General features: G+C 37.8%; 1 protein-coding gene across 2 annotated transcripts in view; it reads right to left on the bottom strand.

The window, feature by feature from the left end:
• Positions 1-22,439, bottom strand: part of LOC144630559 (1-phosphatidylinositol 4,5-bisphosphate phosphodiesterase beta-1-like) — a 36,326-nt gene that overhangs the window by 4,455 nt on the left and 9,432 nt on the right. The window contains exons 9-31 of one of the 2 annotated variants that reach the window (XM_078488920.1): positions 21,248-21,394; positions 20,136-20,293; positions 17,953-18,032; positions 17,735-17,819; positions 17,431-17,521; positions 15,929-16,059; positions 15,158-15,251; positions 14,685-14,769; positions 13,621-13,693; positions 13,107-13,158; positions 12,884-12,935; positions 12,103-12,205; positions 10,996-11,160; positions 10,579-10,678; positions 10,077-10,181; positions 9,306-9,403; positions 7,437-7,578; positions 6,192-6,491; positions 2,256-2,302; positions 1,958-2,023; positions 1,672-1,796; positions 1,506-1,575; positions 340-372 (exon numbers count right to left, since the gene is read on the bottom strand). In XM_078488920.1, coding sequence (XP_078345046.1) covers positions 340-372; positions 1,506-1,575; positions 1,672-1,796; positions 1,958-2,023; positions 2,256-2,302; positions 6,192-6,491; positions 7,437-7,578; positions 9,306-9,403; positions 10,077-10,181; positions 10,579-10,678; positions 10,996-11,160; positions 12,103-12,205; positions 12,884-12,935; positions 13,107-13,158; positions 13,621-13,693; positions 14,685-14,769; positions 15,158-15,251; positions 15,929-16,059; positions 17,431-17,521; positions 17,735-17,819; positions 17,953-18,032; positions 20,136-20,293; positions 21,248-21,394 — 2,402 coding nt within the window. The remainder of the gene's footprint in view (positions 1-339; positions 373-1,505; positions 1,576-1,671; positions 1,797-1,957; positions 2,024-2,255; positions 2,303-6,191; positions 6,492-7,436; positions 7,579-9,305; positions 9,404-10,076; positions 10,182-10,578; positions 10,679-10,995; positions 11,161-12,102; positions 12,206-12,883; positions 12,936-13,106; positions 13,159-13,620; positions 13,694-14,684; positions 14,770-15,157; positions 15,252-15,928; positions 16,060-17,430; positions 17,522-17,734; positions 17,820-17,952; positions 18,033-20,135; positions 20,294-21,247; positions 21,395-22,439) is intronic. The other variant, XM_078488921.1, reaches the window with a different exon arrangement.

The raw sequence follows: 22,439 nt of genomic DNA, 5'->3' as shown, positions 1-22,439 counted from the left end.
CCCCTTTTAAAAAACTACGAAAAAAACTCGAGGGGGTGGCATCCTTTCCCCTTTTGAAAGCAACAATCACTGTAGAATCGCCAAATATTGCCAAATCACATCTTTATATTATCACCAGCCTTTCAACTGGCCAAATGTGAAGCAGATTCTTGAACAAACATTATTGCTGAGAACACGGATAATGGACTTGCCTTCTGAAACAGGCGGCACAGTAACTACCAAACAACTCGTTTTTTCCACATTTTGAAACAAATCAGTTATTTCTTATCACAGGTGCACTGTTGTGCTGTTGCACTATTGATGTATTAAAGTTTTAAGCTGTGAAATGCATGTACATACACTTGTTTCTCTGTCAAGACCAGCTTGCTGCTCCTACGAGTTCCAAGAGAAGAAACCACAAGAGTTTTGCATAAGAAACGTAAAGAATACTCATGTCATGCACTTGAACTCAGGCCATGCAGGTTAAATTGTGCCACAAAGTGCGCGCGCTTACTTTTTTTTACCAAAGCTTTTGCTTTGCTGTGCAATAAGCATATTAGTTAAATCATGCAGCTTTGAACGTGAGGTTTTTTATGCAATCTGGGTTACGTCCATACCATATTTTAATGCAAGTGATAAGGCAGTTTTTAATAAGTGTAATTTTATTGTGTAATTAACAATAGTTATTAAAAGGTAACTTTGCAGTTAATGCGAGTTATGGCATTTTAACTCGGCAATTTATTTTTATATTATATTTCTTTTTTTCACACACTAATGCCAGGTAACTTTATAAATTACACTGTGTTAAATGCCACAGAAAAGACAGTTAAAGATACAACTTGGACAAGTACCTCCACAATGTGCAATAAGATCATGTATTTATTGAAATAATGCATGTTATTTAGCCAATATGATCAGTGAACACGAATGAGTGACAAGTTAGTAGTTAAAGTATCATGGTACGTTTTCACTGAGTTCCAAAGAAACAATTACATAGATGTTCAATATATCAAGAAAAATCTGTCATCAAGTAATTATTTAAAGAAAGCAAAGGGGAGGTTTAAGATTGTTTCAAGCCTAGAAATCGTCATACTTACCCATCATTTCCAAACAAAGAGAACAGTTTTAACTTCATTTTTTTCATGGCAGGCCTGGTTTTCATATGTTATGGATATTACCAGAAACTCATTAGGGGTTGAAAGTTATAGCACGCATCCACAGGGTTTGAATAAATTCAGTTTTGCCAAGTACCATATTTGGAAAAACTAAGAGTTTGTATGCGAATGCTTTATACATGTAATGACACACACAGCAACATTTTCAGTTTTGTGAAAAGTTACTTGAATTCGTGGTAATTTGATCTCATAATTTTTCAAATATGGTACTTTGTGGAAGTGAATGTGCAAACGCTTTGTATAATACGAATCATAGGGAGTTACACGTTTTAATCCTTATGGGTTTCTGTGATAGACTTTAAGATAGCACTTCGAAAAGAAATTGTGCCATCAGATTAAAGCAACACATACCTTCACTTCATGCGTTTGAGTAAGGCTGTTCATGTCCTCCACTCCTTTACGGTAACTATCTTCATAATTTCTACAAAAACAGTTAGATTGGAAAAACAAAGTAAGGTCCCCTATCTATGCAAAATTCTTTTTTGTATTACGTAAAAAAAATTCAGTAGACGCATACCCTTTCTTCTCTGCTTTCTTTAACTCCTTATCACTTTTTTTCTTTGCAGAAAGCTTCTCCTTGTCCAGGTCTTTGAGCAACTTTTCTTGTTCCAACAAGTGGCTCTTTTGAAGTTTGTCTTTATCCTGAGGTAAACAATATTGGTTAGTATCCAGACAATTTGCACACATTGCAGGCCTATCATACTAGTATTACAGGCATGCAATGTGTGCAGAGAGCTATGTACCTGTAACCGTTTGCACGTATTGCAGGCCTATCATACTTATATTACAAGAACAGATTTTACCTTTTCGTGTTTTCTTACAAGCATGTCCATCTCTTTCTGATGTTTTTGGTTAATTTTTATGAACCCCTAATGAAATTAAATACAAAAATTAATGACTAAAAGAACAACCAGTAAGGCATATGGGAAGAGAGGTAGTCAGGAATGGGGAGTTATGGCAAAAAAAGTACTTCTTGAGTTGCAAAATCTTGAAAGTTATCACCGTAAAATTCCAGTAATGAGGCCCGGGCTTCAGTAATTGGGGGGGGGGGGCCCCCCCAGACACGCTTCAGAAACGCACGTTAAATATTTTTTCACTGACCTTACGTTCCTTGAGTTCTCTGACAGTTGCAGGTTCTACTTTGGTGTCTGAAAATTAAAGGCAACTTTTCTCAGCTGTGTGCAGAAGTATCACCTAATGACAGATTACAACATCACCGCAAAGATGGCAGGGATAGCTCACAAAGAAAATGTAGCTTTGAAATGACACAAGACTTTGTGCAATGTGTACATTCTGGAAAAAGCACTCAGACACAGTGTTTAAATTCTGAGCATTTACTAATCAATCAAGAGTGAGTGCTTTTTTTAAAGTTTTGGTAAGCGGGACACTTACAAACTTTTAAATATATAACATGCTGCATTCTAAGTCAACTACCAAGTACTGTATTTATTGCAGTATTTGCAACTTCCATCAGTAATGTATACTGCAGAGCTTTTTCTCAGAGACACAAGCTACTTAAACGTGTGGTTTTTAAACATCCAAACAAAACACGCAAGATAGCAAAGTCTTTGATAAAATATTCTAAGATATCTATTCTAATATCTACAAAATCTATTACTGGTGGTTTATTCTGGACACTTTATTTCACTCCTTAATTGGCAGCAATACAATGAACACAATAAAAAACATTATAAACACAACTATTCTCTACTGTAATAGATACTCTTCCAAAAGAGTATCTCCTTAATTAGCCAAAAACTCACAGTTTCACTTCGGTTTATCATTTATCACGTAAACATTTATGATCATAAGTCATGTTATCAAAATTAAATTATGGCTATCTTTAACAATAATTCAAATCAAATTACAAATATATATTTCTAAATATTGTTTAATATTTGCTGGTGCTGTTTAAAATAGATGTAAACCATTGACACCACAAATGTGACCACAGGCCTGTAGGTAGGCAATCATCGGTAAAGCATTTTAACCTACTTCGAGGGTCTATAATCGGGGGATTGTACAGTCCAAAGACCACCATACTTTGTTTATCCTAGACCACAATTTTTTCTCTTTTCTCCTGAAGACCAAGATCGTCATAAATTTCTTGACCGTAAACTACCAGATATTAAAGTGTGTGTCCACAGACCACCACTCAAAATCGGCTTAATCCGCCAGACCGCCAGAGTATAAAATACCCTCTACTTCGCTAAGAATCATGCATGGACACTATATATACCATTCAACCAAATATCCTGTTAGGAAATTTTGAACATTTTGAATGAGGAATGAAACTGAACTTTTTTAAACTTGGAAATATTCTACAGAAAACATAGTCCCACAACACAATGCCTACAAAAAGACCCATAAAATGGTCAAATGTACCTGTACCTCTGAATTACAGGGCTGTGTATCATACTATTGTGACTAAAACAAAGTTTTTCATTTTTTTTTACATATTTTCAACAACTTTCTGATGGTTTTTGTTTGCACTGCCCAATTAAAATACAAGAACTGTGAGAGGCAGAGTTGTCAAGTTCTGCATTAGCTCATCTCAAACGTCTGCTCCGCCTCCAACTCCTCTTGCATTTTGATTGGTCAATTGAAACAAAAGCCACCAGTAAGGTGTCAAAAAGATGTCATAAATGTGTCAGAAGTTAATGGAAGAACTTCATCACGTTGCAATGGCATCTATGCCAACTTTCCTGGATTATCAGGGAGTCTCTCCCTTCAGAATAAATCTGCGGGTCCGTATGGGTTATCAAATCTCGCAGATATGAAGAAAAAGCTTACAATACGTGTTTCATGCTTAATTTGGGCGATTTGGGGAGGGGAGTTCACACTATTTGCGGCATTTTTTGTGGATGAATTGGTGGAGCTCTGTTTTTTAGTCCGTTTTGGATATTGAGAAGAGGTATCAAGGTGCAAAATTTCCGGTCTCTCAGACTCACTTATTTTAGGTTGGCATCTCTGCTGAATGGTACGGCGCACAACACTGTAATGCTTGATACAAAGAGAACATGTCACTTGACTGTCCAAATTTTATCATTATGATCAAAGGCCTTAGGGCCCATCGTGGTGTCAATGATTTACAAGTTTTTTTTATATTTCAAAATAAAAGTGAACCTACAAAAATGTCGGAACGCCATGTGTTCTTCTCTTATACTACCTCCTGAAAACAGAAATTTTTCTTACTTTCAGATGACATTTTTGAGATTATTTTATTACAATTTAAAATTTCGTTAAGTGCGTGCAAGTGATTAGAAAAGTTAAATGTTACTCACGAAAGTATCATGTTATGGTAAAAATGTTTAAATTTATGAGATGTTACATTATTATTAGAAGAGGCCCTGTCAGGGTACACTGTGACAAACAACACGACATGGAAACTTGTAAGATCATTAATAGAAAGAAAGTTTGACAAACAACGTTGTTGTCGTTTCTGATGAGGCTGGATATCAACAGGAGGCACTTTGAAGGCCGTTCTCAACAGCAACACAGATCCTATCCACTTCTTGGCAGAACTGCCTACAGAAACTAGACAACCATTCCACAAAAACTGAACGAATAATGTTTCTATGACCTTTTAGTGCAATTAGTTGGTAATCTTTATTTCAACACGGTTAAAACATCAGCTTTAAAATGCTACATACAATCCTTACTAAACATAAATACTAAGATAAGCTATTATAAAGAAAATTAATTATATGTATCTATGACTGTTAATGGATTAATCAATAATTATTTTTTTTATTAACATACAGTAATTACTTTTTTAAGGTTAGTTTAAAACCAATGGTTGTTATTGGGTTAAGATTAAGATATTAATTCACTCAAGTGTTTGTATTAGTATTGTTTATGAAAAAAGAAGAATACACATATATTCTACATACCCGATGGTTCCCATGTGGGTCGGAGGCCTGGCATTTATCGAGTTTATTGAAATACAGGTATACTGGTACTTCTGATTCAAGACAACATCACGTTAACTCAAAAACTTATTTGATTTGTTTTATCTTTGATTTTATGGTTTAGGCCTTTATGGGTTTATTGTAATGTTTACTTTGTTCAAAAAGTTTTATTCATTTTCTAATTCCCAATCAACAAGTGTTCAAGTTTTATGTAACATTAACTGCAAGGAAAATGTTGATTTTTCATTTCTTTTTAATGTCAAGTTTTTGTCATCAATAACACATTAAATGACATACATATTATCTTACTCCGAAACTGATTTAGATATTATTAGAATTAGTAATTCAATATATTTTATATCATCCCCAAATTCAGCATGATGTACAAGTATATACATGCACACAAATGTTCTTGTACTAATGCCTCACTAAATTGATCTTTTTTGCACTTAGCTATAATCTTACCTTTGGCTTTCATTCACTCCTTAAGCCCTTAAGCTCCAACAATATTGATGTTTTAAAACAAATTAACGGCGACATTATGACACACAAATGTTTTTTATCACATTTTAGCTGCATGTACATTTCACAAGTGAGTATGTTATAACAAATATACCAGTGCCATACTAATGAATTGTATTTTTACTCTGATACAGATTAGTCAATAAATTGAAGTTACCCCTCTATGACAACTTCACGTCAGTGGTATACTGTTGGATGAATATGCTTATTAACTGATATGTCTGGATTGCCACACAGTTTGCTCATTAATTAGTTAATACCAAATTTGGGGATGATATCAAATTAAATAACCATTATTTTGCAACTTCATTTAGCCAAAATATTTGCCGAAAATTATAAATCAATGCTTGTTTGCACAGAAATTTGTGTTAAAATGAAACAACCAAATCAATAAAACCAATTAAAGAGGACCAAACAAATTTGCCATTGAAAACATTTTCAAAACCTTAAAAATACATTGGCTGGTAAACAAAATGAGATGGAAAATTTCAACAAGCAAAAATTGGCAAGGTGTAAAGGTTCCTTTTTGGCGTAGTGAATACAGACATGTCCATAAAGGCCCCAAAAACTGGCCAATCCCACATGAGATCCTTCAGGTACTTACCTTCTGGGTTATTAAAACAGATAAGAGACTGCGTCTTGCCTTCTCGCTTCTTGGTGCTTCTAGATCTCTTGGCAAAAGGTCCTCCTTTTTCCACGGTAACAGGAGAAGGAGCTGCTTGAAGCGAGAGGGAACGGCTAGTCACAGCTGGATGCTGACTGCCACCCTTCTGCAGCTGAAGCGGTCTTATCCCTGCAATATTTTCATCACGGGAACTCTCTCGTCTTAAGGCTTCTCTTAGAATCAATTCTGAGCCACGTCTCTGATTCAGATTCATAGGAGGGAGGTCAGCTGTGAGTGAATCTGTAAATAAATCACCAAAATTATCCAAACAGAATGTTTTTCCATTCATGTTCTTTTAATCTCAATGTGGTGTTTTATATCAATAGTGATCAGGGATGTAGGCAGGATTTTGAATGGGTGGGTGCAAGCGCCTGAGGTCTGACAGTCTAGGGGGGTCTGCGGTATTCTCCCACGGGAAATGAATGAAATCCACATTTCCTGCATTTTGAGAGTCATTTTAACCCTCACTCCTCGATTAAGCGGACCTTTGTGGCCTGTGGGTGGGTGTGGATGCACCCATTGCACCCCCTGCCTATGACCCTGGTGACGCACAATGTAGTTTGCTGATAATTATTAGAGATGCTGCGAATGATGTCAATGAAAAATGTATTGAGTGGTAGCAGTACAGGAAACATCACTGTTAATAATGTCAATTGGCCAATTCCTTTCTCTCTCTTCAACTCCTTTTCTACACGGAAGTTTGACGCATCACTTTTCCAAACACCAAGAAGATACCTTATTGTTACTTATTTTCGCGAAAATGGAACGGGCATATTTCGCGGCACTTAATTTTCGCGATTTGGCCAAAAATCCCTAATTAGCATAAAAAATACAATAGAAAACGTTTGAAATAAATTTTCGCGGGTCTTTAATTTCGCGATTTTTTGAAGATCGCGAAAATCGCGAAGATTAAGTCCCGCGAAAATAAGTAACAATAAGGTAGTTGAAGAGATGATGTTAAGCGGAGTATTTTTGATGAACTTCAAGGTGTTTGGAAGTTTGATGAAACACACTCTCAAGTATTTTATATATATTCTTAACTGAAACTAAAACTACAGAGAACTTTAATCATCAAAGTCTATGATAATTAAGATCACATATCCAAACCACCGTCACGGCTCTGATGTCCTTTGTTTTAATGAGATGAATCATTAATAAGTTTGAGGTAGTACTTAAAACACTAACCAGTTGTGCCATTTCTCTTTATAGACTTTCTATCAGCCTTAATTGACTTTTGTCTCTCTTTTCCTGGTGCAGCCTTTTGTTTTGCTGTGTCTGTTGGTTTTGCGCCATCTTCTTGCACAGATTCGGATCCAGCAGCTGCATCCTGAAAGTGACAAATTATCATATTTTTCCTATTTAACCCCCCCAGTCTGTCCACAAACCTAGATGGCATTACCAAACTGACCCTTAGCTCCAGTTAACATGGGTTAAGTTTGCATTTGAGCTCAGTGGCCCATCAGGCCAAAACGTCGCCCAGTTTCCGTAGCATGAAGTGACTAGGAGGATTTCTACTCCTTCCTGGATGGGATGCTAGTCTATCGCAGTGTTTCCCCTAGCATTAAATTCACTGCTACCCATTTATACACCTGGGTGGAGAGAGGCACTGTGAGAGTAACGTTTCTTGTCCCAAAACACATCACAATGACCCTGGCCAGGGCTTGAACCTGGACTACTCAACAATGAGTCCAGCTCACTAACCATTAGGCCACCATGCCTCCCACCCAGTTTTCAGAATATGAAGAAATTATAACTTTTGTTATTTAAGGCCATTGCCCTGTATTGCATTGCGCATCTTTACTGCGCAGAATTTTACGCGCAATAAGCGCGCGCTTAAACAAAATGGCGGCTTTTTTCTATGTGGCTTAGTCCGCGAGAGAAGTAAATTGTCGCTTTCTCGTAAACGAGTCTGGTGACCTATCAATTTTTTCTCATATTTTGGGTGTAGCGATCAAATTCTCTCTGTAAAATGAAAACAGATCAATTCTTGTGTTTGAAAAATAAATTATCGCTAAAAACGTGTACTTTGCTAGTACTCGCAGAGGAATTTTAAAGGAATTATATGGAATATACAAGGGCTTCCTGCTCCTAAACGAATCTGGTGACCCCCCTTTTTTATTTCAAAATTTAAGTTCCCTTAAAGTAATAAACCAGTAGGCGAAGTTTGGTTAAAAAATTGTGTTCAGTTCTATTTCAGGGCAATGACCTTAAGCCTGAATGGGATGCTAGCTCTATTGCAGGTAAACCACCACTTTTTTGTCAGGTTGCCCTGTCAGTTCCTTGGTACCCATTAACATTGCCAGCAAGTAGAGATATAAGAAGCGCACTTAGAGGTAAAGACTCTTGGTCTCTTACATAGACTCCAGTCACTGCTCAAACCCCTGCCTGACTCAAAGAATACTAAATAATGGTGCTTGACTAATTGAACAATAACAATAAGATTACAAATGTAAAAAGAAAAAGTGCATTACCATTTTAATTTACATCACCGGGCAACCTTTAATTTAGAAGGATGTTCAGCATGCTCCAGATATGTTTGAAAGGTGGAACATTAATGAGGAATAACTGCTCATTGAGGTTCTACCTTTAAAACATAAAGGTATTTACCAATGTGGCCTTCATCAATTTCATCAGGTCAGGTGGCTGATCTTCCACAAGGAGGAGGGGGGGGGGGGGGTCCCAATAATGACTGATATACCCTTAAAGGTACCAGAATCTTGTTTTGTGTGGCATGGTTTAAATTCATTTTCACCCTAAGAGGTAATGTACATATTATTCCTTCGGACAAGTCTTTACTGTAAGTATATTTTTTGGACTTTAATGAATAGCTCTGAGAGTGGTCGTGGTAGATTTAACCACACTAAGCATTACAAAGCCACAAGTTTTAACAACTACCCCTGCCACTTTTATATGGGAGTTCCTCCCCTCCCAGGCAACAGGACCACATTGGGTTTTTGGAGTACTGTTGTGTTGGCTGACCGTCATGCCCTTGAACAGGTATAATTATGCCTATCAAATCCCAGCTAAAAGACATTCCAAAGACGAAAATCCTACCTCCTCCACATCTTCGTCATCTAGCAAAGACTTTAACTGTTCTTGCCTTTTCTCTTCTTGGTGATATGCAATGGGGTCACACAATGCATTTGCAAAATCTGTGCACAAATTGAGACAACAATAATAAATTAGCATACTTGGAGGACTTCAGAATGTAAAATCTGAGACCCTCATTTTACAGGTTATCAGCTCATAATGAGAACCCTGGCACTTTTTTCAAAGATAAATAATCTCCCTGAGAGAAGAAAATAGTAGAGTGGTTTTGAGGAACAGGTGCATTTTTCCAAATTTTTGCTCAAACACTTGAAGAGTTTCTGATTGTTCTATCTAATCGAAAACTTTTGCAAGCATTGACTCCTGCAAAAATAGTCATGCCAACATATGGTGCAAAGAGAATATGCCATGTTGCTTGGCAAAAATTGGGATGAAAATTGTGGGCTCAGTTAATTCTTGCATGGTTGCACCAGACAACAGCCGTTTTAAATTTCGCTGACTTTTCCCTGACAAAAATAAAGCATTTCCCTGGCCAAATCAAAATGTCACAAATGGTAGGGACCCCAGTCTCCACTTCCAAAATAACATTGCTGAGATCACAATGACCTGAAATGTTTCTTCCAGCCTTCAGTGGTGTTAATTTAGGTGATATAATTTCAATTTCCCAAGACTTTTCTTGCCTGATTTTTCCCTGACCGGTTCCTGATTGTGCCATTAACTGCACTTTATAAACATTATTTTCCAAACTTGGAAAGCAACTAACAAAGCTGAACAAACCTTCAAAGCCTGATGGGACATAGTCCTTTGTCACAATATGGACAAACAACGTTGGTAGACAAAGAGGTTGATTTGATTCATTGCGGAGCTTGATGTGACGATAACCTGCCAAGAATATAAAATGTTTCTATTACTGACAGTTGGTGTACATTAAGGGTGAAGTCCCAGGACATTAAGCTGGAACAATTTCGTCACAATGTCTTCATTGGGGACGTGCAATGTGACGTGCAATGGGAGCAAGAAGCAGGGACAAATCACTTCCTCTTTTCTACATGAGTCGATATGTAATGGTGGCAAACCACTTGTTCTGTTTACACGAGAGGACTTGAGTACGAGCAGAGACAATGGCCTAATGATCAGTGCATTTCACTTGAGATCCAGAGGTCCATGTTTTTCTTTGACGTTGGCTCTTCCTATCATTGCAAAGATGCAATGATGGTTTGTACTCTTGGGAAAGGCACTTTACTGGCAGAGTGCACATGTATCTCTACCCAAAACTCACCTGGACTAAGACCAACTACTGGTAGTATTCTCTGGCCAATGAGTTTACCACTTTCTTCATAAACGGCTATTCTTAGAACTGCTAAACTGGGAAGAACAACCTTAAAGAATAATAATAACAAAACGTATTAACAACTGTTTTCATCACCACCGTAGTGGGCACCGCAAGCGCATCTGTTAAGTTAAAGTTTGATGCAAGCTACAGAACCACCTATTTTTCTTGCAAAATCAGTTACAAAAATATGTACAAAACCTGTACCTATATGATAGTGCTGCTGCATTTCAAGAGGCCAAAACAGTAGCAATTGTTAAGCTGCAATCAAGAATGGCAAATTTTTCATTGCTAATTTTTGGGTGATATCGTGATAATCCTAAAGCCAACTCTTCCCTTTTTTCCCCTCTTTTGTGAATGACTTACCTTCTTAAACACAAAAGGTTCTTCATCGTACACTGGATTAATGGTGTTATTTGGTACTATTTTGGTTTTGTATTTTCTTCTAACAGTGTCTGCTGGTAAACCGTACATATCCACTTCAACGTATGTCCCAACCTTCTTTTCTGAAAGCCACTGGCCAGAGATAACCTGAGAAGAGAGCATTTAGTTAGACTTCATAGGCGGTGGAGCCCCCCCCCCCCCAGAAAATAAAATGTTGCTAGTTCGGAAAACGTTGCTCCAAATATGAAAACCTGCAGAGTATTTTTGGGACAGTCTTTGTCCCCCACATTCCAAAATGCTCCGCTGCCTCTGGACTTGAAATCATACATGCACAACATCATGTAATGACAATCACGTCAGAAGAACCTGCATTAATTTTATTGTCACCTCTTGTAATACAAGATAAGACATCCTCTAGGTAGACAATTCAACTGCATGGAGAGCTTAATTTGTTAAGTTCCTCCAACAATGCCCAATTCCCTCTATAGCACGTGCCTGCAGGGAATCACGATAGTTGTATACATCGTTGCAGGAAATCACGATAGTTGTATACATTGTTACTAAGTCTCACGCATGGTTTGACCATGATTCCCTGCAGGCTCGCTTCATAGAGGGAATCAGGCATTAACCACATAATCTGTATTCTTGGGTGAATTAAGACACTGTGAGAGTGAAGAGTTGCCTCAAGAACTTTCACAACAACACTGGCTGGCTACTGGCCACGCCTAAAACCGCTGGATAAAATAGAATCCTGATTTCTCAAACCCTTGGTTTCTCAGAAGTCCCGATTTCTTCAAGCAGTTTTTGTTTCCCTTAGATAGTACTTCTCTGTTACTTAACCCAAATTTCTCAAACCTTCTTATTTTCTCAAAGCAATTTGTGTTTCCCCTGGAAGTTTGTGAAATTGGGTTTCTACTGTATTAAACCCCCTCCCCGCTTTTTTTATTTTTTTTTTTTATCTTTAGAATTTAATTCGGGGCAAAAAAATCAACCTTAAAAAAAAAAAGCCGCAAAAACAATTTCCACTCATTCTCGAACCTCAGCGAACCTCTTAACAACTCTTTCCTTCGGGGTTTCTTTTTGACACACCTTAACTGTGACAGCACCAGCAATGATTCCATCAACTGTTGACTCAGCAAATGGGTCAAATGATTTATCAGCACGGCACATAAAACTGGGCTTCAATATGTACCTGCACAAGTGTCACAATAAAGACAGAAAAACAATCCTTCAATCACAAAGTTCAGCTTGCCCAAATAAGTAGTCTGGGAGTTTCATTAACTTTTGAGCAGGAAAGCAAGAGGTGTTTAAAGGACAGGTACACTGATAGTCAATCAATTAGTTCTTTTCAAACGAAAAAGTCAGAAATCAGCTCAGAAATCAGATGGGGGAGAATTTCTCCGCAGGAGGGGGGGGGCTTTCTTTTTTTATTTTTTTTAAATTAATAAAAAAAAGGCCCCCACCAAAGGCGGAGGAGGCAACTGTAAAATGGACTATTCGGTTTACATCTAGGCAATCTACCAGGCGCCTACTGGCGTGATGAGTTATGATAATGATGATGAATCTACCCGGCCCTTTGTCTTCTTTGAAACACTTGGTAAAAAGGTAAAGTCTTCACTTGGGGCCACACCCCTCGTTTCTATGAAGCAAATAGGAGTATTGCTACTCCTCCTGGATGGGATGCTAGTCTATCAAAGGTTACCCCCCCCCCCATCAGGATGAAAAAATCAATAAAAAACAGTTAAACCAATAAAAATTATTATAATTATCGATGCTCTTTATACCACCAATTATCATTTAACACTTAATAATTTTAATTTCTCCAGTTAAATGCAAGTTCATATATTGTTTCAAATTCATGTCCACTTACCCGCAACGGCCATTGTATTCAAAAATTCCTAGATTTAACATCATTGGTAAGTCTACCAAAGAGAACAATAAAAGTACTGTAAATATTTTTTATTTACATGTTCTCAATCCTGTAACTATTGAAATAATGGTTTTTAATTATTGGACAGAAACATTTTGACAGGCAGAATTCTCAAGCAAATTTCAAGTAGAAGGAAAAGAGTAAATGAAATTTAATCACTTACCTGACGTTTGATAGTTTAAAGCGACTAACTGACAACCTGCATTCCAAAAAATCTATACAAGGAACAAGATAAAAACACTAATTTTTAAAATTTTGTTCAACACATAGCCATAGGTACAGTTGAATCCCGGGATTCAACTGAAAAAGGTAGGTAAAGTCTGTGTTCCTAGTGGCCCAGCAGGCCGGAGCTTATCCTGGTTTCAGTAGCATGAAGCAACTAGGAGTACCAGTATTTCTGCTCCCCCCTGGATGGGATGCTAGTCCATTGCAGGGTCACCCCCAGCATCAAATTCCCTGATACCCATTTATACATCTGGGTGGAGAGAGGCAATGTCAGAGTTAAGTGTCTTGCCCAAGAACAGAACAAAATTACCCCAGCCAGGGCTTGAACCCAAGGCTGCTTGATCCAGAGTCCAGCACACTAACCATTAGGTTACTACACCACCCATGCATTGATATAATAATCGGAAAAAATTACCACTCTATAGTCTTAGATTAAGACACAGCATTCTTACCTGGGGCATGTAATTATCAGATGCAACTCTAGTTCCCTTGGGATAAATTCTGCTCAGTTGACGCTTATTGTAACTAGTTGATGTTAAGAATGACACTATAATAAATTATTATGTAACAGAAGCTTAACAAGCAAACAATGCAATGCTATATGTAATTAAAAATAATCTGCAACTGCAACTAGCTCAGTCATTTCACTCTCAAGAATGCCCAAGTTGAAAATTGTTGGTAAAACACAGAAACACACAAATTTCATTTGGCAAATTAATTAGCGATTAGAGGAAAGTGCTGCTTAATTTGATTTGAATGACCACCGAACTTTAAGTGAAATGGTGACTTGGATAAAGTGAAAATAAGTGGAGAAGTGGTCGCAAGTCAAATACTTGGGAAAAAAAAAGATTTTCCGAGTTCCCTAATGGTAGTCGAACCCATGACCTTCCAGAATACCGGTTGGAATGCTCTCCATTGAGCTATAGGGGACTCACGGTGAGCGAGGTCATATACTGGGTTCTTATGTGTGACACATGTCCTGCTAACTGCAAGGCTCAAATATGTCCAAATGATAAATGTGAATGAATGATAAGTGAAATGGTGACTTGGATAAAGTGAAAATAAGTGGAGGAGTGGTCGCAAGTCAAACACTCAGAAAATTTTTTTTCCGAGTTCCCCAAAGGGAGTATGTTTTTTTTTACTGCCAACTTGCATATTAATTGTGCAGCATAACAAACAGCACATGGCAGTACTGCTCCATACAAGAACATAGGCTTATTTGAATAGCTTAAGATTAGTATTACATCTACATGTACATGTAATTAAGTGCTTTCTTCCATTTTCATTATTAATTTTTGTAAAGAATTGCACAACTGCAAGGAAAGCCGCTAGGAAACTCAATGTTTTGTGCACATGTTATTTCTCCAAAGAAGGCACAGAGGAAAACACAGAGAAATGTTTTCCAATAAATTTCTAGCTCACATGCAAAAAATTAGGCAAATCTGTGCAAAATTAGAAAATGGCATAAACTTCGACACTGGCTGGTTATGCACCCAGCCCTTCAGTAAAAGGATACTTGACAAATTCTACAGGACTTTCTTTAAGTATGGCTGTAGCCCCTGTTTCCACAAATGAAGACATCTCAAAACTTCTGTTGAGCTCTGTAAGAAAAAAGAAAACCGGGTAAAGTTCAAATAAGTCAAGTCTAAGTTTGGGTTCAAGCCTAGTGGCCCATCAGGCCAGAGCTTATCCTGGTTCCAGTAGTATGAAGTGACTAGAAGTATTTCTCCTCTCCCCAGAAGAGATGCTAGTCCGTTGCAGGGTTAACCCCAGCAGTAAATTTGCTGGTACCCATTTACAAACCTGGGTAGAGGCACTGTGAGAGTTAAGTCTCTTGTCCAAGATTAGAACACAACACAATGAACCTGGCCAGGGATGAAGCCCGGACCGCTCAATCCAGAGTCCAGCGCACTAACCATTAGGCCACCATGCCTCCCCAGTTCTACTAACTAAAGGATAAAAAGCTATTTTCTTTGGAATTGTACTCACCCCCCGAAATATCAAAGCTTTTAAAGTGGACTGGCTGGATGTAGTTAACAAGGGCAGAAAGTTCCATCTCAGGGGCAACTTCATCTTGGTCTACCTGATAATTTAAAAACAACAAAAACAACAAAAACAAACAGCTGTCAGTTAACTTATGGTCAACAGTTGGGCAATGCTTGGAGAGAGGTTGGCCAATGTTGATCAAATGGTTAGCCAATTGTAAGTTCATGTAGTTTGCAAGAGTTGGTCAATGATTGCCCAATGTTAATTCAATGTTTGATGATTGATTGCCCAATGACTTATGGTTAACTGTTGGCCATTGTTGATCAATGGGTTGACCAATTGTAAATTCATGTAATTTGCAATGGCTATTCAGTGATAGACCAATGTTAATTCGATGTTTGATCAATGATTGCCCAATGGTCAGTATTGTTATTATAAATAGATGTAGCTGCATTGGTTGGTCAATGATTGGCAAGTACTTGATCAATGATTGACCAATATTAATGTTAATTTAATGTTTGATCAGTGGTTAGTAAATAGTTTGCAATGGTTGATCAATGACCGGCCAGTAGTTGATCAATGATTGACCAACGTTAATTCAATGTTTGATTAATGATTGGTTTGTTACTGGTCAATTGGCACTTGTCAGTTGGATTGGTTAGTGGTTGGTTACTGGCAAGTTGGCCTTGTTTCTTTCAGATGAAACAAGAAACTGCATAATACTTCTGTATAATGCTTCTCTTAAAGTTAGGGAACATTAATGAACCAACTCACTTTTTCACTATCTGTCAGGTTATTGTTTCCATTTTCAGTTGGCACTGGGACATCTCCATTTACTGCTTCCACCTTTCCATTGGGACTGATCACTGCTGTGCTGTCTGTTGGATTCTTGTCTGTATCAACACCTAAAAAACAAACAGTTTAGACAAAAACGTAACATATTAAACTTTAAAACGTTAATTTTATTAACAGGGCACTTGAAAACAATTTCTTTTGGGTTCTGCTACCATATTTACTCGAATAAGCCCCGCCCTTGAATAGGCACGCCCTTAAATAAAAAATGGAAAAATCATTGAAATCCATGTATGGGTAGTATGAGGAGGTAAGAGAGGATGTGGTAGTTAAATAACAACATGCTGTTGGTGGTAGATTACCGTAAAACTCGTGTATAAACCCCACCTTTTTGCTGAAATTTTGGGCTCAAAATCGTGGGTGTGGCTTATCTACGAGGCCATTGCTTTTGAGAAGTGTAAATTGCCTAGTCCGGGATAAGAAAAAGAACTAAAAACCTTATATAAAGAAACACTTATCATATTGAAACCTGCTTTTGTTGATCATTACTTTTGGTAAAAGGTCTGGCCACTAAAGACTTCAGCCGTTAACGCCTCAGGTCTCTAATTGTTTGTGAGTAGTTCTTTCAAACTATTTATTTGCACCTCACTTGAGCAACTTAAATCGAGCTGAAAAGGAATCCCCATTCCTCCACAAAGCTGCCTATTTGTTAAACCTCCATTTAGCAAAAGGTTTTTATCCACACACAGCTGATATGATTAGAAATCGAACATTCAGTTAACTTTTTCATGTTGTTTACCAGATCACCGATCAAACGCTGATTCACTGTGGTTACTAAGCAATCGTTTCGTATCGTTCTCATACTATTTCCATTCAAATTTTATCGTTTTCCACAATGGGCTTTAGCAATAAAGACAATATCTCGTCAAAAGAGCGTCTTTACTGCAAGATATTGGGATTTCAATTGAAGAGAAGTTTGTAAAAGGTATTTTAAGAGTTGATTAATGTGTTCAGCTCACAGCAAATACACAGCATTGGCGTTCAATGGCCAAGCTTATCACCAACAAACAACTACTTTTTTACCTCAACGCTTTTTTAGGTTTCCAAAATAAAGCTTCAAAGTTGGGGGTGCGGCTTATCTACAAGTGCGGCTTATACACAAGTCTTTACGGTAGTATTTGTTTCATCCACTCCACCCTGGGGAGGGGCACACGGGGTCTGAACCTCCCACTTCCAGTACCTCTTACTCTTGCTTCCCGTACCTTTTTCTCTGACCTCCAAACCTTCCTGTGTGGTTCCCTCCTCTTCGTCTCATTTCTTTTTCAAAATATAGTGAAATGTTGCAATTTTTTTTCAATTTCTCCCAGTTCCGGCCACCATGGGAATCCTGCTTCCCGCCCTCTTTTCTCCAACCTCCCAACCCTTTTCTCCCAAGCTTTTCTGCTTAACTTAGGTGCTATGCTCTTATTATTTTTCATGGGTACCTTCTTCACGTTTTGTTGTCCTTTTCTTGTTCTTGATCACTATTTTTCTCAAAAGTGCTTTTGGTGGTGGAAGAGTTTTTCCTTCTTCTAGCTGTTAATGAAAAAGTAAATAAATTAGAATGTGTTATGAGTGGTGCAACTTTGAAACCATGTGAGTGATCCATGGGCTGTGAACTGTATGAGAAGAACTTGGTAACACACAAATTCAAATTCTGCATTTGTTCCTTTTTTTGGGGGGGGGGGGGCAACAAGTGAACATTAAAGTGTCTAAAAGAAAAACCAAAAAAATCAAAATGAGACTTACTGGGAACTCATCCAATGGCTTGTCAAGAAGCATATCACCAAAAATACTAACGCAGTATGCTGCCATCTTAGCCTGCTGCTTGGGACTGAAAACAAGCAAGATAAGAAAGGTCTTAATTGATGACATTATGTGGCCGATAGAAAAGAGCAAACCTCTAAAACCAGGGTAAAAGAACTGCTTTCTTGTAAGAATCCTTCAATAATTACACATCTTCTAACCTGCAGTGGTTCTCAAATGAAAGGATTATCGGATATTCTGATGTCTTGAAGGCACAATCTGCAATGGCTTCTATGACATCCTGTTACAAAACACATACAATAACAATGAGCTTTGTTATTAGGGTGATTTGACATGATAATAATAAAAACGGTTTGTAGCTGATCTTCAAATTTTTTAAAACCATTTACCGTATTCGCACGTGTATAGGCCGCACCCCGACTTTTCACCAAATTTTATTGGAAAAAATAATTTTGTGCTTTCTAAAAAGGGCTTAAGGACTCGCTTAGTTTTCTCAGAGTGCTGAGTACCACCAAGATATTGTGATTTGTTTATACGACAAAATTCATCACGGTAATCTAACTTAGCTTGTAATCGATCGAACAAACATTGAAAACGTAAATACCGTATTTATTCAGCTATAAGCCGACCGATATTTTCACCAAATCTTACTGAGAACTGGTCAAAACTCAACGAAATAAGCCAAGCATTCATCAACAAACGAAAATATCAAGTGTTTTGTAATTTATTCTTGGTCGCGCGCGCGAGCAAAGTGACGGCGGGGCAGAAAATTTCTCGCTCTCCCCGACTGACTAGAACGCCAAGCTACGCTGGGTAATTTAAGTGGTGGCTCCTTAAACGCGACTTGGTTTAAATTAAGCAAACACGCATGTCTTAAACAATTTCCTCACAATCTCTTCTACAATTTCTGCCTGAAACTGTTTCAGTTCCTTTGCCTTTTGAAGCTTAGTTTATTGCAGAATCACCACTGAAGTTACGAGACTCTTCAAGAGAGGAAGGAATCGATCTTTGTTTTGCATTTGACTTGTTGTCACGACACCAGAAACTGGCCAATCAGAAGCGCTCGTTCGCACGCGCTCGGTAAACATTGTAACACGATCTGAAAGAAATTGGCTAGATGTACGTAATATTTTTGTTCTAAACCAAAAACTTCTAATACCACGACTTCTCTGCCAAAAGAAAGCACTTCAGAAAAGTTTGATTGAATTCAGGATACTCCGAAAATAACAGCACATCATGTTTCGTTTTGATGACATTTAAAGTTCACGCGGCTTGCTTGAGCTGTTCGCTAGCGACTTTGGGACGAACTGAAGATTCACTACCGGGGATTCACTGAATCATCCCCTATTCTCTGGCGATTTTGCAGTTGTTCTGAACGGTCTCTACCTCAGCAACAACTTTCACTTTGAAGGTTTTGTTGTTTGAAAACGAGTAGCTTTGGCATGATGATCGATAACCGCTTAATTCTTCGGAAGAACACGTGATTGTTTGAGATGGGATTCTGAACTCAGGTGAATTTTTTGTCCTGTGTATGTAAGGTTCTATTTAATAAATTAATCTTTTATCAGTGATTTGTTGTTTTTTTCAATTCAGGCTTCCAAACTAGCTTACAAACATTCGTTTCAACTGCTATTAACTAGAATATCAAAGCCACACATCAGCCCAAGTCTATACACGTGTGTTGTGCAAAGAATTGCGTGAAGATTTTAGATGGGTTTCGAATTAAACATATGAAGATCAAAGTTATACCGCGTATAGGCCGCACCCCCATTTTGCAGAAAATTTATTTGGAAAAAGTGCGGCCTATACACGTGCGAATATGGTAAAAGATGTTGAAAACGTATAAAAACTCAATAATTTATTTTCTGCAACTCTCTGTTGCCTTGGTCAGAGTTAAATCGGTTCACTTCATGCATAATAAGTTTTTATATGCTGCCAGTCTCCAGGGATGTTCCCAAGGTTAAAGTATAACTCTCATGTCTAAATAAAGGTTTTGATTGATTGATTGACTCCCCTCTAGATGGGATGCTAGTCCATCACAGGGTCACTGCCCAATGTCAGTAAATTATACACCTAGGTGAAGAGAGGCACTGTAAGAGTAAAGTGTCTTGCCTAAGAACAGAATGCAGTCCCCTGGCCAGGGCTCAAATAGCCTGTTCCAGGCGTTTGGTTAGTTTTTAAGCGGCACGAAGAATGGCAAGCGAAAAAAAGTTGCCTTAGTCTCCTTGCCATTTTTTCGCTCGCCGTTCTTTGCACCGCTTCCCAACTAACCGAATGCCTGGAACAGGCTAGGGCTCAAACTGGCACTGCTTGATCCGGAGTCTGGCACACTAACCACTAGGCCACCGCACCTCCTCCCACACTGTTAAAATTTACATTTTACCTTAAATAAAATTTCTGTACACAGTGTCATCCCATGCGTGATGACTGGCTCTTGATCTTCAGTCTTTCCATCCCAACAATCCAGTTCTATACAGCGGCAGCCCACCAGTAGTGCTTGTCTGTACATTTCTACTGAGGATTTTCCTGTTAACTGGTGACCTAATAAAACATATACATTCACTTCTTAGGAGGAATGCTTGAGCTGTTTGGAGTTATGCTGACATCTTGTCTTCCTACTTTTTGTGGTGTTAATCAAGACGATTTGAAAACCCTGGGCCCAGTTGTTCAAAGGGTGGATAGCGTTATCCGTCGGATAAATCACTATCCAGCGGATGAGTTTTGGCAAAACAAACTACGCTATCCACCGGATAGTGATTTATCCGGTGGATAGTTTTATCCGCCCTTTGAACAACTGGGGCCAGGACTACTGATGCCAAAAAGAATTTTTGACAGGACCTACCTAAACCTTAATTTAACCAAATGGTAAGCATGATTTTAAATTTTTTTGGTTCAGTTCTTTTTATTATTACATTACCTATAGAAATTCAAAAAGCAGAATCACTTTCCTCCTTTAAGCATTTTATAAATACCTATGATTTTAGCATTAAAAATAACTTAAGTTTTTATATATTGATAATTTTTATTTTTTGTATTTTCTTCGATTCTTATGCTTTTATTACCAGGCCCCCTCTGGATACCAGCCATGTCGCTGAATGGACCAACCTGGCTAAATTAAGTTTACTCACTTACTACCAAATAAATATGAGTTGGCTCAAGGCAAATCAGTTGAAATTTAAAATTTAAATAAAATTATTTGCATGGTTAAGGGGGGGGGGCTTTTTTTTTTATTTTTTTTTTTTTAAAAAAAAAAAAAAAAAAGGAAAAAAAAAAAAAAATTTAAAATTAAAAAAAAAAAGGCTTTTAAAAAACTTTTTATTTTCTTAATTTTCCCCCCCCCCCCCCTTTCCCTTTTTTTTTTTTTTTTTTATTTTTTTTACATTTTTACCTTTATTTTTATTTTTAATTTAATTTTATAAAAGTTGTAGCCAAATCCAAAATCGGACATAGCCCCTTTAATGAATGAGATATATCTAGACATTTGAGAAATTTTACCTGTCAGATACGTGTTGTGTGAAGAGTTGATAAAATAATGTGATAAGGGCTGCGACATATCTTGATAAAGTGACAGTCGATCATGGTTGACAATAAAATTGTCATCACTCATTAGATATCTGGTGAGGCCTTGAACTGAAAAATGCCCTGAAAAACATGATACAAGAATAGTTTAAAAATAAAGTACATTATGCACACTAAAAAGATCAGACATACAGTTCACCTTACTTAAGTTAGCAAACTAAGGTAGTTTTTCACACAGTGTTACAGATGCCTTAAAACAACTTAATTAAGGAAATCACATGTATACTGGTATGTAAAAAAGTAAGTAAAGCATTTTAAGCCCAACTGGCTTATAGCTCTTGGCACTTTTAAAACACCAGTTTCTGTGGCATGAAGTGGATGGGATGCTACAGTGTAGTCCATCTCAGGTTACTCCCCAGCACTTGCTCCCGGGGGGGGGGGATACTCCCTATAATGGCCTAGACAGGAGGCTTGCCTGAGGGGTACCTTTTTCGGCTTCAGGTATATAAGGGAAGGGATTTCACAAGTTTAGGTAAACGAAAGGGTATGGAAATCTGTCATTTAAACTTTTAAAAGGGCCTTTAATTAAAATTTGCAGTTGCAATTTATGGCTGTCTTTTTTGGATTAACGCTACATGAAAATGACAAGAAATGTACGTTCTAGTCTATCAGGTCTTTCAGGATATGGGGTACCTTTTTTCAGTAAAGGTATACGAAAGGGGTTCAATTTCTGTCAAAAGGTATATAAGGGTAAGGGGTTAGAGCTCGGTGCAGAGCCTCTCCGTATAAACTTTTTGGGTACCCCCCCCCCCCCCGGGCACTTGCTAAAGTTACTTCAACAATTTGCTAGTACCCATTTATACACCTGGGTGGAGAGAAGCACTGTGAGAGTAAAGTGTCTTGTCCAAGAACACAAAAGTGACGCCAGCTAGTGCTCGGACCCGGACTATTCCATCTGTACCCCAGTGCACTAGCCACTAGGCCACTGCACCTCCCACACTTGGGAAAGGTATGACTAAATATCAATAGTCTAAAAATAGACTCAACGCTTATTTGTTAAAGGGTCGCGGTATTTTGTAATTCTACTTATTTTTCGTTTATTAAGAGCTCTTAACTTTAAATTTTTGGCAGAGCAAATTCGGCCACATAACAACAAGGATGATTTTTG

The sequence above is a fragment of the Oculina patagonica genome, chromosome 11, assembly GCF_052425735.1.
Source record: "Oculina patagonica isolate OP01 chromosome 11, crgOcupat, whole genome shotgun sequence".
NCBI classification, from domain to species: Eukaryota; Metazoa; Cnidaria; class Anthozoa; order Scleractinia; family Oculinidae; genus Oculina; species Oculina patagonica.
This window is presented reverse-complemented; position numbering and strand designations above follow the sequence as displayed.